General features: G+C 42.9%; 1 protein-coding gene across 2 annotated transcripts in view; it reads left to right on the forward strand.

Annotated features, from left to right (window-relative positions):
- The first annotated feature begins 272 nt into the window (after nt 1-272).
- Nucleotides 273-18,427, forward strand: part of SMC6 (structural maintenance of chromosomes 6) — a 40,801-nt gene continuing 22,646 nt past the window's right edge. The window contains exons 1-12 of one of the 2 annotated variants that reach the window (XM_082215467.1): nt 273-487; nt 4,094-4,301; nt 5,604-5,721; nt 7,044-7,149; nt 8,066-8,202; nt 9,733-9,794; nt 10,383-10,463; nt 11,139-11,240; nt 11,811-11,930; nt 12,015-12,113; nt 15,617-15,763; nt 16,033-16,121. In XM_082215467.1, the coding sequence (XP_082071593.1) occupies nt 4,161-4,301; nt 5,604-5,721; nt 7,044-7,149; nt 8,066-8,202; nt 9,733-9,794; nt 10,383-10,463; nt 11,139-11,240; nt 11,811-11,930; nt 12,015-12,113; nt 15,617-15,763; nt 16,033-16,121 (1,202 nt within the window). In that variant the 5' untranslated portion in view covers nt 273-487; nt 4,094-4,160. Of the gene's footprint in view, nt 559-4,093; nt 4,302-5,603; nt 5,722-7,043; nt 7,150-8,065; nt 8,203-9,732; nt 9,795-10,382; nt 10,464-11,138; nt 11,241-11,810; nt 11,931-12,014; nt 12,114-15,616; nt 15,764-16,032; nt 16,122-18,427 lie in introns of both variants that reach the window. The other variant, XM_082215466.1, reaches the window with a different exon arrangement.

Here is an 18,427-nt window from a genome sequence, read left to right on the forward strand (position 1 = left end):
GGGTGGGCGAAACCCGTGCCAAGAAAGCGGGGTCTGGAAGCCCTCGAGTGGTTCGGGTGAGATCAGAGGGGCTCTTTTTCTACCATCTCCTCCTCTTTTCATTTCTATTTCTATCTCTATCGTCGTCACGTTAGGCCAGTTCCCCGCACATGGCGCCCTTCGGATGGGAGCCGGAAGGGACTACAGGAAGGAAGAGCTTGACACTTACCCTCTTTCCTCTCTCCTTGCCAGAACAGCGCATGCGCCCTAAGGCCACTCGACGCGGGGCTTTGCCGTTGGGAGAGGCAAAAAAGAAAAAGGAAAAAAAGAAAGGAAGCGTTAAGACGCGCGTCGTCCTCGCTCGCGCAGCGCGCGGCGGCCGCTGATTGGATGGCGCGGGGAGGGGACTCGCCGCTCTCGCGCCCCGGGGCGTCGTGCGCAGGCGCGAAGCCTTTCAACGGTTTCCCGCTGAAGCGCCAGCTGCGTGGTTTCGCTTTCTGTTCCTGAGGTGAGTGGCGAAGAAGGAAAAAGGGGAGAATTAGGTCCCCTACTTTCTTTAATTTTTATGAGTTTCAAGAGGTAAGCCTTAACTTATTATTGTTATTATTATTGTTGTTGTTATTTTTATTATTATTAGTGAAATTCATTGGACTCATTTTCTTGCCGCTAAGCGTCTTTACAAAAACAACCCCCCCCCCAACGTTCAATAAAAAGCAAGGCGAGGGGTTGGGGGGGGGGTGAGACATTAAAGAGGAAACATTTGCCTCATTAATAACACAGGGAGCCCTGATCAAGTGGCTCCCGAGTACTGTATTGTCAGGCCTGGGGCAGACTAGAAAGAGGGCATAGCTAGAACTATGGAAGCGGCTTCCGAAAGAATCATAGAATCATAGAGTTGGAAGAGACCACAAGGGCCATCGAGTCCAACCCCCTGCCAAGCAGGAAACACCATCAGAGCACTCCTGACATATGGTTGTCAAGCCTCTGCTTAAAGACCTCCAAAGGAGAAGGAGACTCCACCACACTCCTTGGCAGCAAATTCCACTGTCGAACAGCTCTTACTGTCAGGAAGAGGCTGGGATGTTTTTAGAAAGAGGGTAAGGCAATGACAGAAGAAGGTAGGGTACAGTAACGAATGGTGTATGCGGAAAGGGCGAAACTTGCCAGAAGAATGAGAAACCGGGAGAACAGAAAGGAATGGAGCTGGTTTATTGAGTATTTACAAAAAAGGAAACAGATTAAGACATGGGCAGGATTATTAGTAAAACCTACAGTGTTTTTTTAATTATATACATAAAAAGGTAAAGGTACCCCTGCCCGTACGGGCCAGTCGTGTCCGACTCTGGGGTTGTGCGCCCATCTCAAGAGGCCGGGGGCCAGCGCTGTCTGCAGACACTGCCGGGTCATGTGGCCAGCGTGACAAGCTGCATCTGGCGAGCCAGCGCAGCACACTACCCTCCTGCTAGTAAGCGGTCCCTATTTATCTACTTGCACCCGGGAGTGCTTTCAAACTGCTAGGTTGGCAGGCGCTGGGAACGAAAGACGGGAGCGCACCCTGCTGCGGGGATTTGAACCGCCAACCTGATGATCGGCAAGTCCTAGGCACTGAGGTTTTACCCACAGCGTCACCCGCGTCCCTGCCAATTAGATACACACACACACACACATATATATAATAGATACACACACGCGCGTGCGCGCGCACACACACACATATATATATATATACACACACATACATGTACATATGTGTGCGTGTGTGTGTGTGTGTATATATATATATATACACACACACACACACACATGTACATATACATGCATATGTATATTTTTATGTGTACTGTGTATATGTGTGTGTGTGTGTGTGTGTGTGTATGAATGTGTATGTGTATGTATATATGGTATATCTTAGAATAGACAGATAAAAGAAGTAAGTTAAGACAATTTGAAGTATGCAGGAAAAGACGAAAATAAATGTAAGGAACTGCAGAAAGAGGGGGAAGGGAGTCGAAATTGAAAATGTTACAATTTCAAAAATAATTGTAAAGTATATAAATGGAAAATAAAAATTGATTTATTTTTAAGAAGAGGGTTAGGCAAATTCAGAGGATAAGGTTGCCAGTGTCTATTGGTCATGATGCCTGTGTTCTTCCTGCACTAATCATTAGTCGTCGTCCCCCCCCCCCAGCATTGTAACCTGATAAGGGCTTGTTTAGGTATAATTAGGAAAATACATGGGTAGTAAACCAGGGGGTGGTAGCTGATGGGTCTCGAACCCTCAGTGAGTTAGGGACTGTCCCTACATGCAAAGACAGGCTCTGGCAGATTGAGTGGATGAGACCAATAGTGGGTCCAGTGGAAAGGCGGTTTCTGTATGCGTTGTAGAGGGACATGAGGGGCAGATGTGTGTTGTCAACCTGGGAAGGTTGGCCATCTAGGAGAAGGAAAACTCATATCCTAAAGCTCTGCTGCCTTTCAGGAGATCTTCAGGAGAAGAAAAGGCATAAGGAGTAAACTACACAAATCCGGAGTGTAGAGTGCATAGTTATTTCTTTCTTTCAACAAAAATTTAACTCGTAGCAGCCTTTGCTTGCTCACCCAAAACCAGGATGCAAGGCTCATTTTCTGTTTAGTTGATAAACCCTCACATGGTCAGGCTCCTCGAGGCAGCTGAAGTGCTGGCTCATTGGCCCTTGTAAGAGAGGTGGTGGGGCATTCATGGACTCTGCCTGTCCATGTTGCTCTGGTTGTAGATGTTCAGTATCTAAATATCTTATCTAGATATTCAGTGCAAGGTACTGTACTGCGTATTTCAGTACCAAGGAAGTTGTGATACAACAGAACCAAAGCCTTAATATGAGAACCATGGAGTGTACATTACAAAAGAAAAAAGTGCAAGAACACATGCCAGATAAAAAACGATAATTTAAATTATTGGCATCTCCATTATAAAGCATAAATTAAAAAAAACTAAGCAGCCTAATTTTGTGCATATTTACTTAGAAGTAATGTTCAGTTACTCCCATATGGCAATCAAAGGAAAATTCCTTTGGTTTAAAGCTGGAAAGTGCAGGCTTATGAAATCTGCTTTTTTATTATTTGTTAATTGCATTTATATTTCACCTTTTTCTCCAGGGAGCACAAGGTGGCATACATGGTTCTTTTCATTTAACCCCCACAAAATGTAGAGGGAGGTTAGGCTAACAGGCATATACTCTTAACAGAATAAAACTTAACAACTACAGTAAAGCCTCTCCTCCTCCAAGAGGGGAGGTGTTGTGGGCAGGACACGATTTCTGTGTCACGCAGGGGGCGTTACGCCCCCTGCCCACTCACCTGGCTGGCACACCACGCCCACAGGTAAGCGCCCAACCGGGCGGCTTGGAGGGGGCGTGGTTTGCAGTTTAACTTACTGCTCTGCCAGCCATTCCGCCTCATTTTCCGCCTTCTCGTTGCGAGTCAGCTAGGAGTCAACGCAGGGAAGAGCTCAGCCACGAGGTTTGGAGTCGGGGGTGTGTGGAGGCTTCTTGGTTCCTGGCTTGCCTTTTAAATTTAGGAGGCTTACGTGCGCTCATTGCTTTACTGCTTTTAAAAACCCAGGCATCCAGGTTCGCTATCTGCGTTAGTTTTCGCAAGCTGCCTTGCTGTGTCCTCTTTTCCGTATAAAAACCTACATTTAACCTTCTATTTCCCCCCACTCCTGGCATGTGGGCTCTCCAGTTTGTCTGTTACCTTTCTTAAGCTGCAGCTTGTTCCCTTGCCCAGCACGTGGTCTCTCCGCCCCCAGCGAGGTCTGAGTGTGAGTGTGGCTCCGTCTTTCTTTCTCCCTCGTCTCCTCGCTGCGCTGTGCGTTTTCTCTCCCTGTGTGTTTTTCCTTCCCCTGCCTCTGCCTTGGTGGCTGTGCGTTATATTTAAATTTTTGGTCAGGGTGCTTGTACGTTTTCCCCTCTATTGCCCTTGCCCGTCCGATTGCGTGGCTGGTCTGGGTGACTGAGTGGGTTTGCCTTACATTTTAATTTGTTGGCCAGGGTGCTTGTACGTTGAATACTATAAAATAAGGAAATATTTATTATATAGTTTCATTAACTTTCCCTCCACTTCCCCAACATTACAGCGCCAGAAATTTGCCAGATTTCTGATGAAATATTTCCAAAAGAATTTCTGTAAGCACAGAGGCCAATATGTCAAAGAGAAAAGAGAGAAGCTTTTCAACATCATCATCTGAAAAAAGACCTAGGCAAGCCACATTTGATTCTGATGATGACCCTAACGAAGAGGAGTTGTCACAGCTACAGAGTGACAGCGGTTATTACTCGCAGTCGGTAAGCAATTTGTCCCACAATGTGGTTTTATATTATACCTGAGAGAAAAGTGAAACTATTGATGATCAGACAAGCACAGAGGGGCGGGGCGGGACATGTAAGTTAAGCACCTGTGCGAGAAGAAGGTAAGTACTATCTACTGATAGTAAGTACTAAAGCTGGAATAGGGGATTGCATGCTTGGAGCCAGATTTCTACATCTCCTTAATTACCGCTTATTGTCAGCTTTTGTTATAGCCATTTCTAGGGGTCCTTTAAGTTTCCATTAACTTGAGAGCCTGCTTTAAAAGTTGAACTCTCACTTGTCTGCGACAGAAGTTGGTGGAACTTAGCCATGGGTAGAAAAGTTAAGTACCTTTGAGGAGGAGGCCATGCCAGCCAACCCTCTCCCTTTTTTATCTTAACAGATTTAAACTTTCATACCGAATAAGCCCAGTAAACAAAAAACAGATAATGAAAGGTTAGAAGCAAGGGTGTGGGTACTATGGCACAGTGTATGTATGACTACCTGCTTGCAGGGTGCAAGTTGAGTATGCTCTGTGCAGTGAACTCTTCAAAACCATTAAGAATGATTCCTTATGCTGAGTCTGGTCATTGGTCAGTCTTTGCACCCCAGAGCATCTGTAAGGAAGGAGGTAGTTTTTCAAGTACAGTAGTACCTTGGGTTACGTACGCTTCAGGTTACATACGCTTCAGATTACAGACTCCACTAACCCAGAAATGTTACCTCGGGTTAAGAACTTTGCTTCAGGATGAGAACAGAAATCGTGCAGCAGTGCCAGCAGGAGGCCCCATTAGCTAAAGTGGTGCTTCAGGTTAAGTACAGTTTCAGGTTAAGAACAAATCTCCAGAATGAATTAAGTACTCAACCCAAGGTACCACTCTACTGTATATGGAACACCAGGTATTATGGTACGTGTGGCTTGACTGAAACTGCCTTGCACGTGACAAAAATGCACAGTTCATTATTACCTGCTCACTCAACTTCCTTATCCCTGGGCCTAAAGTCGATACTTTCAGGCAAAATATTTCTTTATATTTCGTTAGTTGCACTTGGGCTTTACCATTGCTCTCACGTTTTTTAGGGAGACTCATTTGACACAGTTTGTGATCTGCTATTTAGGCTACTACTTTAATTGTGTGGGGAAATGGCAAATGAGAGCTGAATGTTCTGCTAGTAAGGATTATTTAGACACCCCATGGTATTGTTAAAAATATGCAAGTGTTGTGATGATCTGTGACTTTCTGTTTGTGTATAAAAGATGGGTGATCAGTTTTAAACATCTTTGTAATGTATCTGTAGGTGTCAGGAGAAGTTGGAATAATTGAAAGTATCCAGCTGAAGAATTTCATGTGCCATTCAATGCTGGGCCCCTTCAAATTTGGACCCAATGTCAATTTTATAGTTGGAAATAATGGAAGTAAGTTTTTATTTATTATTTTAAATCATAAGGAAAATTATAATATTGGCATTTCTTTCATTCTGTAGCATATTTCTTATCAATTTCTAATATACTAGTTTTTCTGAACAAAAAGCAGAATAGAACACTAATAAGATACATATAAAAGATTACAAACAATAAAGAAGCAAATTTAGTACCTCTCAAACAATAACTAAGATACATATGAGAGATAAGATGTTTGGAGAGAAGGAACATCAGAAGATTATGGGGAAGGGGGAAAAGAAAACCCCGAAATCAAAAAGAGAAAGCCTCTCTTATGATTGGTCATTATTCTTACATGTATTTAAGCGTTTTTTTGGAACACAGAAACTGTGTTTTATCAGGTCAGACTTGACTGTCATGTCCACTGTTGTACATTGTAGCTGACAGTAGCTCTCTGGTCTCAGGCATGCTCTTTCACATCATTGCCTATCAGAAACTATATTGCATTACATGGACTTTTTGCCCTACTGTTCATATTTTTCCTCTCTCCCTACAAATAAGTTTGAGCCTGTATCAGAAGAGGGCAATACAATCAGTTAGGCTCTTTTCCACAAAAGCTTATAACCAAATGAATTTCACTAATGAAATCTATCTTACCTATTATTTTGCAGTTATTTCTATTGAATCATTGAACAGAATAAGAATCCTCTATTTTCTAACTTTACCTTGCTAATTTTGCAGTGAATATGTTGACACACTGAGTTATCATCAAAGCCCACTTTGTGACTGTCAAAAAAAGATTAGCACTATGTACTCATGCTGCTCAGTTGAGCTTTTCCAATTGGTTCAGGGCCTCCTGACCCACGAGATGTGAAAGAACCATCAATGGCTTGCTGTGATGTGTTTGTGTAACACTTAAGAGAATGCTAGTTACAAAATTCTTGTATTTATTTCATAAAATGTATGGGCCACTTTTGTAAAAAATAAAAATTAAGCTATATGATGCAATTAATACCAATACATTATTAAAGTGTACATTAAAAACCCCGTAATGCAACACATTTTCACAATACAGCAGCAAATATGAAACAAACGAATATTGAAGCTATAGCTGACCTAGTGTCTCATGAGAAAAAGTGTCATTGAGTTATTTCTACCCAAGAGTGTTTTTATGTTATGTGATCACATGCTTTATAACCCAGTAGCTTCTTTAGGAGTGGTCTTTTTTTAAAAAAAAGAAAAATAAGGGGAGAGGAGGAATGGTCTTTAAAAAAAGAAAAAGGAATAAGAGCCGTTTTTTGCTGCCTTAAAAATAGCTTGCCAACTGTTAAGAGCTTAATAAATGTTGCTTTATTCAGGTGGGAAGAGTGCTGTGTTAACGGCCCTTATGGTTGGTCTTGGAGGGAAAGCTACAGTGACAAATCGAGGGACATCTTTGAAAGTATTTGTGAAAGATGGACAGAGGTAAGTCAAAATCCAGTATTAAGGCAGAACGAGTAAGAACAGTACCAGGGAGGGAGGGAAGAATTTCCTGTTCCTCCAGAAATACTCTGCAATCTTTGAGGCCAGTGTCAGGTGGTGAGATCTCTGCAAGAGTAATACATATTAGCTAGCTACCTACACCAACCATTTGTGGTGTCAGCAATCTTTGAGGCCAGTGTCAGCCATTTGTTAGGTCCCAGGAGAGGTTAATCCGAAGTCTGTACAAGTCCTCCAGTCCATCTTGGAACTGTTGCAGTCTGCAGATGTTACTGCTTGAGTGTTAGGTTATGCCTTTTTTCTTACCCTGCCTCCTGGTCTAGAAACATTGGGCACTGTTTACTGATATTTGTGTTCATTTTTACAAAGGTGTTGTGTACCATGAATTAAAAATATCTTCCTTGGCATAAGGCTTAGAGTCCTTATTTACTATTTCATAAAATACACTGCTTGATTGTAAAAGAAACAAAGCGGTTTACAAAAAGATAAAACAAGAAAATCAAAAATTCACAGCCATGCTTTTAAACATACAAAAAGTTAAAATACTAAAACAGATTAAAATCTCCTTAACTTCTGAGCTCCTGGGTGGGCTTGTCTAAACAAGAATGTTTGTAGCAGGCACCAGAAAGAGTACAGTGAAGGTGCCTGCTTAATCTCAAGAGTGCAGGTGCTGCCACACTTTACAGCTGCGGAATGCATCTAATGTGGCACCTGTAGTATTGCCAATTCCGCCGATTGAAGCGGTCTAGTGGGCACATGTTGGGTAAGGCAATCTGATAGGTGACCTGGTTGCAAGTTGTTAAGGGCTTTATATGCTACTGGCAACACCTTGAACTTGGTTAAAAAGATAATTTCTTGAATTTACATGTTAATTAAAATCAGCTCATTTTTTTGTCTTCAGTTCTGCAGATGTTTCAATAACGCTGCGAAACCGAGGTGAAGATGCGTTTAAACCACAGCAGTATGGTGACTCCATCACCATCAGTCAACGCATAAACTTGGAAGGACATCGTAATTACAAACTGAAAAGCAGCACAGGTACTTTTAATTTTTATGAAGTATTCAAAGAAGCTCTATTTTTAGAAGAAACATGAGGTGAGCTGCCTTCTTTCTTAAATACAGTAAGCCCACAGCTTTTGTGCATTTAACTTGTATGCATTCAGGCTTACCTGCATGGCATTTTTTTTGAACAAAATGAAAAAGGGGGTGGGGTTCTGGGGAAAATGAAGTTGACAATCCTACCTGACATTGAACCTATTGACTCTGCAATTTTAGGCACGATCCCTGGAACGTAACCCCCACATAAGTTGTGGGCCTCCTATATCCTCTTGTAAATGTTGGTATAACATGAGCATGTAGATACCTTGTATTGCTCAATAATTTTTTTGTTGGACTGCTTTGGCTTGCTTCATCATTAGCAAGAGTAATGATAGGATTGTGTCTGCATTATACTGGTGTCTACCACGACATTGTAGGCATAGTAATAAGTCAGAAGGATTGGCCTGGTTTTTCACTCCTCAGGCTTCCCTGTCGTTGTTACTAGTCCATCTGCATTCCCCAGCCTGATCATTAGTATTACATCAGTTTTAATCTAAATTGTACACAGGGAAGCTCAAACAATTTTTTTAAAGGGGCAAATTAGGAAAACTCAGGATTGTTTCTCTTCTTTTTGTCAGATTGTCATCCTTGGTGTGAGTCTTCTTCTCTATTCTCTCCCCTATCATGCATTTTTGCGGTTGTTTAAATAAAAAAGGCATTTCAATTTTGTTCCTCCTCCAAGTCACCTTCTGTGTCCCACTCTTCTTGCTTTGCATGTCTCCCTCTGGTGCCATGCCCTACCCCCCCTTTGTTATGACTTCACAGAGGAAGGGGAAAGTGTAGAAATCCACTGCCTTGCTAAACATAAACATGTGATAAAGCAACAGGAGAAAGCCTTGGCAATAGCTGCAGAGCAAGCTCCTCTGGCCCTTCCTCTACTATTACAGTACAAGTTCATAAAAAAGCAGCAGTGCTTTCCACAGTACATTAGTTGTCCTGGCTGTAGCCACGGCCAGAGAGTTGATTCGCCCTCCAACCTCAGAGGTATGGCCTGGTTGTGCCTCACGAAACCTGAACTGCTGAAGTATTTTGCGACCCCCCCCCCTATCTCCTAGAGATGCCTTTCTCGAACATTCAGCTTTGCATAGGCCTAGACTATGCTGCCTTTTCTTTTTCCTCCTTTGTTCAAATTTTGGTCCAGCTAATGTTCTCCTCTCCCGATTACTAAGGAGTTCTATAAAAGGCCAGCCACAGAACAGAACTAAGGAAACAGTAGAAGTAGAGGTCTCCAGGGGAAAAATCTGGTCACACGGTTCCTGCGGTCTGAGCAGTAGGAGGGATCATAGTCCATTTGGGCACCAAGACAAAGCAACATCCTGGACATTTTTAGGGGGAATGGGGGGTATATAAATGCAAAATGTGTTCATTCTCAGCACCAATATTCTATTCTACACTAAAGGTATAATTTAATTGGTGTTACGTAGTAATTTTAAAAATCTGATTATGGTTTATTCTCACTTTTATATTCAGGTGCCATAATTTCATCCAAGAAGGAAGAACTCACTGCCATCCTAGATCACTTTAATATCCAGGTAAGTCTAAATTTCTTTACTTCTACATATAACACCTAATAGATGATTTTTAAAAATTGATTTGATTTTCTTTGCTTAAGGGTGTGTAGACAATTACTGCAGCTTATGATTCCTCCCCTCCTTGAATTGAAGCCCCTATGCTCAAACTCTTATAGCAACTTTTCGTGCGTCACGAGAAACTGGTTTTGGATGGTAGTGACTGAGTGTATTGTCAAAAGGTTCCTCTGGGTGTACTGTTTGCAGTGCAGTTCTCTGGATTGTGGCCAGTGGTTATGTGGAATTTGCATTTGCATTTTAAAAACAAACTTGCCCGTTAAAGCTCTTCTGACATCCTGTTTCAGTGAGCGGTTTGTGACTTCTCAAATTCTTAAAATAGTAAAGGTGCCGTAAAGGAAAATCTTCATGAACTTTTATGTGGTTACGCTTGAGATAAAAGCTGTTACGCTTGAGATACTGTTACAACCATAATAATAATTTATCTTGTCTTGCAATGTTGAAGAGAATTTCTGAATTTCAAGTGACTGCTTACTTAAATATTGACTACTTGCCAAAGCTAAACAAAATAGTAAGTGACTTTTGTTGTTGCAGGTGGATAATCCTGTATCTATACTCACTCAGGAAATGAGCAAACAGTTCTTGCAATCTAAAAATGAAGGTGACAAATACAAGGTAAACAAAACTACCATATGATGTTGTCGGTAATCCATCGGGGAGTGTATGGGGTGTTAGTAGAGGGGTGGTACCTCTGGTGGGGGACATGTCGTGCTTCTTCTGGGGTAGTTTGTCCACCTTTGGTCCCCACCCTCCTAGAAGCTGTCAGTATGCCCAGAACATATTGTTCTGTTTTCCTTTGGACCACATCAGTGCAGCCGGGGGGCGGGGGCTTGTTGTCTGGGCAGCCCAGGACCTCCATTCGCACTGTCTAGGCTTGTGCCCCAAGGAGGTCACTTCAGTGCTGCTAATGACTTCACCCTTGGAAGCACACTCCATTGCCTCTTGAGACAAACAGATATCAACAAATCCATTGGACATGACTCTTCCTTGTTTTGAGAAGCACAGCACACCACTCTAAGGAATGGAAAGTCCATGTGTGCTCTTCTTATTCAGATCTTGAGCAGCTTGAAGGGCTTGATGAGTATATTGGAAGCATGCACAAAATTTACATTCAGTGGATAGCCATAGTGCTGCTTCTTTATGTTCTTATCGTGCACATGTTGAGTGAGGTGGGTGGAGCGGGTAACTAGGGCTTTAATGAAATGTGTAAGTATAAATGGACTGCATTCATAATTCTTAGTCTTTTAGAAAGTCAGTTATAGAACATGAACTTGTGTTTTCTTGCATTAGTTCTTTATGAAGGCAACACAGTTGGAGCAGATGAAAGAAGATTATGCATACATTATGGAAACCAAAGCAAGAACTCATGATCAGATTGAACAAGGAGCAAAGGTATTATAAACAGTAATGTTATGTTTCCCAGGCAGGAAGGTAAACGGTGTTTCCGTGCGCTGCTCTGGTTTCAGTGTTCTGTTGCGCTAGAAGCGGCTTAGTCATGCTGGCCACATAACCCGGAAAAACTGTCTGCAGACAAACACTGGCTCCCTCAGCCTGTAAAGCGAGATGAGTGCTGCAACCCTAGAGTCATCTACGACTGGACTTAACTGTCAGGGGTCCTTTATCTTTACCTTTTAGTCCTACAGAATAAATTCCTAACACTGATTTATTCTTCATGAAGCATCATAGTCACTTTTAAAAAATATATACTCTTTTGTTAAAGATTTTGTGCAAACATGCAAAAGCAATTACAACAGAATCTCATACAAATGATTTTGTAAAAACACAACTGCAACTGAAAGAAACAATGCACAGATGCAGTAAAATCTTTAGTAACATACATAATCTGATACTGAGCTTCCTAGACAGCTCCTCTGGGTTTCTTCTGTCCCTAGTAAACACTAAGAAATGGACCTAGTATCTGTACTGCTGTCATCTCCAACAACATTTTGTGTCTCTCCTTAGTATCTTGAAGAACTTCGGAAGCGTTATTTGGAGAAGGAGGATCGTTACAAAAGTATTGCTTTTGTGAGTGAAATGCAGAATGAACTGAAGAAGTTACAGCACCAAATAGCTTGGGCAATGGTAATTTGTTGTTTCAGTACCTATATATGGGTTTAAATTGTGTCATATTTATTGTGTGATGCTTACATTAATCTTACATTTTAGGTGAGAGACACTGAAAATGGAGTTGAAACACTCAGAGATGATATTGGTGCTCTAGAAGCAAGAACTGGAAAATTTGTTGAGAAAGTGAAAGAATGGCAGGTATATATGCATTTATTGCAAATACTGACTTGAATTGCTTTGATTCTCTTGTTCAAGTGAAGCATTGTTTTTGTTTCTTTAATGACTTGGCGAGACGAACACAGCCAGTTTTAAAATCTTACCTGTACTCTTTAAAAAAAAAAGGTTGGTGTGACTGGTGTCTTCTGAGACTGCATCACAAAATGTCAGATCTGTTAAGCAGCCTGCATTATTGTCACCTCTCATCAAAGCCTTAGCCTTCATGCAAGGATCACAAGAAGAAAATACAGGTGCTTCTTGTACAGGTCCACATGAATGCCCTTGCATGAGCTATTTGGCCATCTAGTTAAATGTGTGCTACTTGTGAGCTTTCTCATATAAATAAATTGCATTTAGAAGACGAGAAGCAAATATCTCAGTTTTGAGTTACGTGTCAGCTTTGATCGGCTTTTGTATATAATCTAATAAATGATCAACAAATATTTTGTAGAAAATAATTCAGTGTTCCTATTACTGCCCTGTAATAGTTGGCATTTGAGCTGATTTTTTTGTTTACATGTGTCCTTTAATGAAGCCAAGTTGAGACAACCATTTGGTCAAGAGTGGATACCAGGGCCAGGCCGAAGCCATCGATAGGTCTACCCAAACCACCTCTGGTTGGCTGCCATCCCTGGCCAGAACCTAAAGTGTTGCTTGGATACGATGCTGCTTAGTTGATCAGAAAAGGGCAAGAACAGCTTCCTGGTATTTTTGCCAGGGGCTTCATCTTGCCCAAGGGGGCTGGGATGGATACCCTGGCCCTCTTTTGTGTCAGAAGAGGACTCCAAGATTGAAGTACTCACAGTACTAGGCTGCCCATCAGTTTGTACTAGGCTCAGCTGTAAGGTTCCCAGTTAAAACCAGAGGCCTGACATTATGTTAATGAATAATATAATAATATAATAATAATTTATTATTTGTACCCCGCCCATCTGGCTGGGTTTCCCCAGCCACTCTGGGCGGCTTCCACAGAAACCAAAAAACACTAAAATATCATACATTAAAAGCTTCCCTGAATAGGGCCGCCTTAAGATGTCTTCTGAATGTCAGGTAGTTGTCCATCACCTTGACATCCAATGGGAGGGCATTCCACAGGGCGGGCGCCACCACCGAAAAGGCCCTCTGCCTGGTTCCCTGTAGCTTCGCTTCTCGTAATGAGGGAACCGCCAGAAGGCCCTCGGCGCTGGACCTCAGTGTCCGGGCAGAACGATGGGGGTGGAGACGCTCCTTCAGGTATACTGGGCCGAAGCCGTTTAGGGCTTTAAAGGTCAACACCAGCACTTTGAATTGTGCTCGGAAACGTACTGGGAGCCAATGTAGGTCTTTCAAGACCGGTGTTATGTGGTCTCGGCGGCCGCCCCCAGTCACCAGTCTAGCTGCCGCATTCTGGATTAGCTGTAGTTTCCGAGTCACCTTCAAAGGTAGCCCCACGTAGAGCGCATTGCAGTAGTCCAAGCGGGAGATAACTAGAGCATGCACCACTCTGGCCAGACAGTCCGCGGGCAGGTAGGGTCTCAGCCTGCGTACCAGGTGGAGTTGGTAGACAGCTGCCCTGGATACAGAATTGACCTGCGCCTCCATGGACAGCTGTGAGTCCAAAATGACTCCCAGGCTACGCACCTGGTCCTTCAGGGGCACAGTTACCCTATTCAGGACCAGGGAGTCCTCCACACCAGCCCGCCTCCTGTCCCCCAAAAACAGTACTTCTGTCTTGTCAGGATTCAACTTCAATCCATTAGCCGCCATCCATCCTCCAACCGCCTCCAGGCACTCACACAGGACCTTCACCGCCTTCACTGGTTCTGATTTGAAAGAAAGGTAGAGCTGGGTATCATCTGCATATTGATGGACACCCAGTCCAAACCCCCTGATGATCTCTCCCAGTGGCTTCATATAGATGTTAAAAAGCATGGGGGAAAGGACGGAACCCTGAGGCACCCCACAAGTGAGGGCCCAAGGGTCTGAACACTCATCCCCCACCACCACTTTCTGAACACGGCCCAGGAGGAAGGAGCGAAACCACTGTATAACAGTGCCCCCAGCTCCCAACCCCTCTAGACGGTCCAGAAGGATGTTATGGTCGATTGTATCAAAGGCCGCTGAGAGATCCAGCAGAACTAGGAAACAACTCTCACCTTTGTCCCTAGCTCGCCGGAGATCATCAACCAGTGCGACCAAGGCAGTTTCAGTCCCATGATGAGGCCTGAACCCTGATTGGAAGGGATCCAAATGGTCCGCATCCTCCAGGCGTGCCTGGAGTTGTTCAGCAACCACACGCTCAATCACCTTGCCCAAGAATGGCAGATTTGAGACTGGGCGATAGTTGGCCATACTGGCCGGGTCTAAAGATGGTTTTTTAAGAAGCGGTTTAATGACCGCCTCTTTCAGCGGATCTGGTAATGTTCCCTCACAGAGGGAAGCATTCACCACCCCGCAGAGCCCATCGCCCAGCCCTTCCCGGCTTGCTTTTATTAGCCAGGATGGGCAAGGATCAAGGAGACAGGTGGTTGGTTTCACGCGTCCAAGCAGCCTGTCCACATCCTCGGGGGTAACGGATTGAAATTGATTCCATGCAACTTGACCAGACAGGGCTCTAGCACTCTCCCGCCCCGGCCCTGCTCCCACGGTGGTGTCTAGCTCCTTCCGAATATGAGTGATTTTATCTGCAAAAAACTTTGCAAAATCGTTGCAGGAGATCTTGGGGTCTTTACAAGGCCCCGGTGGTAAAGGTGGTTCCGTTAAATTGCGGACCACCTGAAAGAGTCTCCTGCTACTATTTTCTGCAGATGCAATAGAGGCGGCGAAGAAAGTCTTCTTCGCCGTCGCTATCGCCACTTGGTAGGCTCGACGTTGAGCTCTAACCTGTGTCCGGTCAGATTCGGAGTGAGTTTTCTGCCACCGACGCTCTAGCCGTCTCAGCGATTGTTTCATCGCCCTCAGCTCCGAAGAAAACCACGGGGCTGTCCGGGCTCCATGCAATCGGAGAGGGCGCTTCGGAGCCAGACAGTCGATAGCCCTGGTTAACTCCGCATTCCAGCGGGCCACCAGGGAATCAGCTGAAAGGCCATCAACATGGGATAAAGCATCCCCTACCACTCTCTGGAAACCATTTGGATCCATTAAGTGGCGGGGGCGGACCATCCGAATTGGTCCCACCTCCCTGCAGAGGGGAAGGGTCGCGGAGAAGTCCAGTTGCACCAGGAAGTGATCTGACCATGGCACTTCTTTGGTTTCACTTTTACTTAGTGTCAGATCACCCACGTCACTAGAGGTGAATACCAGGTCTGAAATTCATTCTGAAATTCAGAATGAAGTGTTCTCTGGAAAGTAAAAGTAAAAGGTGATCATTCTTCATCTGCAAAGTGTTGACCCTTTCTCCCGTTCCAAATCATGGCTGATTTGTCTCAGCTTCCTTTGGATCATTCTCTGCACATTCACCTAATTTCCCTGGTATAATGAGATTTCTGATTGTTCTCTCTTTTCAGACTAAGGTAAAAGATGCAGAAGGAAAACACAGAACTATGCAAGACAAGCTAGAGAAGATAACGGAAGAAGCTCAGGCATTAGAACCATCATGTGCTGCTTTGAAAGCAGACGTTCTATCTAAAAGAAGAGCAAAGAATGATGCAGAGGTTTGTGGATGTAAAGTTCAGACTTAGAAGTTCTGTAAGAATTTGCCACACACTAATGGTCTAGGCATACTTTAGTATTTTGTGCAGATCTGCACTGAAATCAGACACACAGATTCTTTTATCAGCAGAGTTGAGTGTCTTGGATTGTAAAAGGCATGAAAGCAGAGTAATGGGTCAAATGAGTATAATTTCAAAAAAGGCAGAAGAAATCTCTGCTGTAAGTTTGTTCCACTCAGTTGTTCACCAGAGTTTTGCTTTCCTTGTTTAAGGCAGCATATAATCGGTCTCAAAATGAATTGAAACGCTTGGTGAAAGACCATGAACAGCTTTGCAAAAAAATTGAGGAACTGAAGACCAGGTAATGTTTCATTTTCTAAATATGTTGTATCAAAAAGAGAAGTGAGTAAACGGGCATTTTGTTACCCAAAACCACTATATATACATATTTATCTGAAAGAAACATGTAATGACAAACAAGAAGTTGAAACATTTCTCCTCTATGTTATCGATAATTTCCTAAAAGTTCACTTTATGTTTAAACAAGACTGACCAAGTTGAAAACAGAGAAGTTGAAATTTATTATAAGCAACCTTTTTAATCTCTTGAGTATATATCAGCTTATTAAACTTAATTATATTAAATTTATCTAACTACTTATTAAACTCCGCTAAAACTGTGCTCTGGTTATCTCACACTTTGACTACTCCTATCTTCTATCTGGCTGGCTGTTTTGGAAACTTCATTGCAAAATCAAAATATCCATCTTCAGATAATAATTATTTTTTGTCAGAAGCCTTTAATGCCACTTCTGCATCATGCAGAAACTCTCCTTAAATGCTTTTTGCGTCCTTGCTTCATTAATGGAAAAAGAAAACCCTTATGAGGGCCCCCTCACTTAAAGATGCTAGCTTTTCTTTTTAGAAGTGCCACAATCACTTGCCCATTTTGGTTTTCCTTTTCTGGATTTAAAATACCCTTTTTGATATTGGGTAACTAGTACTTTAGCATTATTCCAAATGCAGCAACGCTTGAGAGCAGTACATGTGAAAAGGATCTAGGAGTCTTGGTTGACCACAAACTTGACATGAGCCAACAGTGTGACGCGGCAGCTAAAAAAGCCAATGCAATTCTGGGCTGCATCAATAGGAGTATAGCATCTAGATCAAGGGAAGTAATAGTGCCACTGTATTCTGCTCTGGTCAGACCACACCTGGAGTACTGTGTCCAGTTCTGGGCACCACAATTCAAGAAGGACACTGACAAACTGGAACGTGTCCAGAAGAGGGCAACCAAAATGGTCAAAGGCCTGGAAACGATGCCTTATGAGGAACGGCTAAGGGAGCTGGGCATGTTTAGCCTGGAGAAGAGGAGGTTAAGGGGTGATATGATAGCCATGTTCAAATATATAAAAGGATGTCACATAGAGGAGGGAGAAAGGTTGTTTTCTGCTGCTCCAGAGAAGCGGACACGGAGCAATGGATCCAAACTACAAGAAAGAAGATTCCACCTAAACATTAGGAAGAACTTCCTGACAGTAAGAGCTGTTCGACAGTGGAATTTGCTGCCAAGGAGTGTGGTGGAGTCTCCTACTTTGGAGGTCTTTAAGCAGAGGCTTGACAACCATATGTCAGGAGTGCTCTGATGGTGTTTCCTGCTTGGCAGGGGGTTGGACTCGATGGCCCTTGTGGTCTCTTCCAACTCTATGATTCTATGATTCTATGATTCTATGTGTATAATGGTACTATGATTTGTCAATTGGACAAATCTCCCAGAGAAGCCCTTTATTATTATTATTCATATTATTACTATTTTACAACTGCTACTGGACTATCCACCAGAACCACAAGTTCCATCAGCATAGATGTGAAGCTAGCCCCCCACCCCCCACCCCGAACAGCACCGTACTTTTATTTACACAGAGTCTCATTTGCTATTTTGTTGCCCATTCAGTCACTTTGGAAATACCCTTTTGGAGCCCTTTGCTGCTTGGGTTGTAAAGATCTTTAAAAATTGGTTACTCCACTGGAATCTAGATAAATGTATAAGCATCTTAAATAGCACTGATCTCTAATAAAGATGAGTGTGGGGGCTGGCTGCTTACTTCCCTCCTTTGTGATCATTTTCTGTCTCCCCCTCCTTTCTGCTACTTGTTTGGTCATCGCTTGCTGATCCATATGTGTCATTTTGTATGATAGCTAAGTGTACTCTGAAACCTTTGGTGGTAGACTTTGTCAAATATAAATCTTCCCACTTTATCCCCCTTGCCCTGTTTCCTCTCTCTGTTTTCCCCATTTTCTATTTAGAGTGTATATTCCTTACAGGCAGAAATATGTCTCTAAGATGCAAAGAGTGATGTATAAATAATAATTATATAATTAATCTACAGTGCTTTGCTAAAAGCAGGTAGAAAAGCACATGCTGCTGCCTTTTGTTCAGAGAATGGTAAATAAGTCTCTGTGGGATTTAAAAAATCTATAAATGCAGCCTTAAAATCTGTATTCGTGTTTATTTTAAAATGCAAGTGTGAAACTGTGGCTAGCCAGTTTTGATTAAACTCAAATGCTGCATGCATAAAAGCTGCCCCAAAGGAAAGATGTATGTCACAAAAGTATTCCTCCAGAGCAGCTCTTTAATATAATACTGTTTGGTTTGCATGATGTTACA

This window comes from Podarcis vaucheri (assembly GCF_965113315.1).
Source record: "Podarcis vaucheri genome assembly, chromosome: 3".
Classification (NCBI taxonomy): domain Eukaryota; kingdom Metazoa; phylum Chordata; class Lepidosauria; order Squamata; family Lacertidae; genus Podarcis; species Podarcis vaucheri.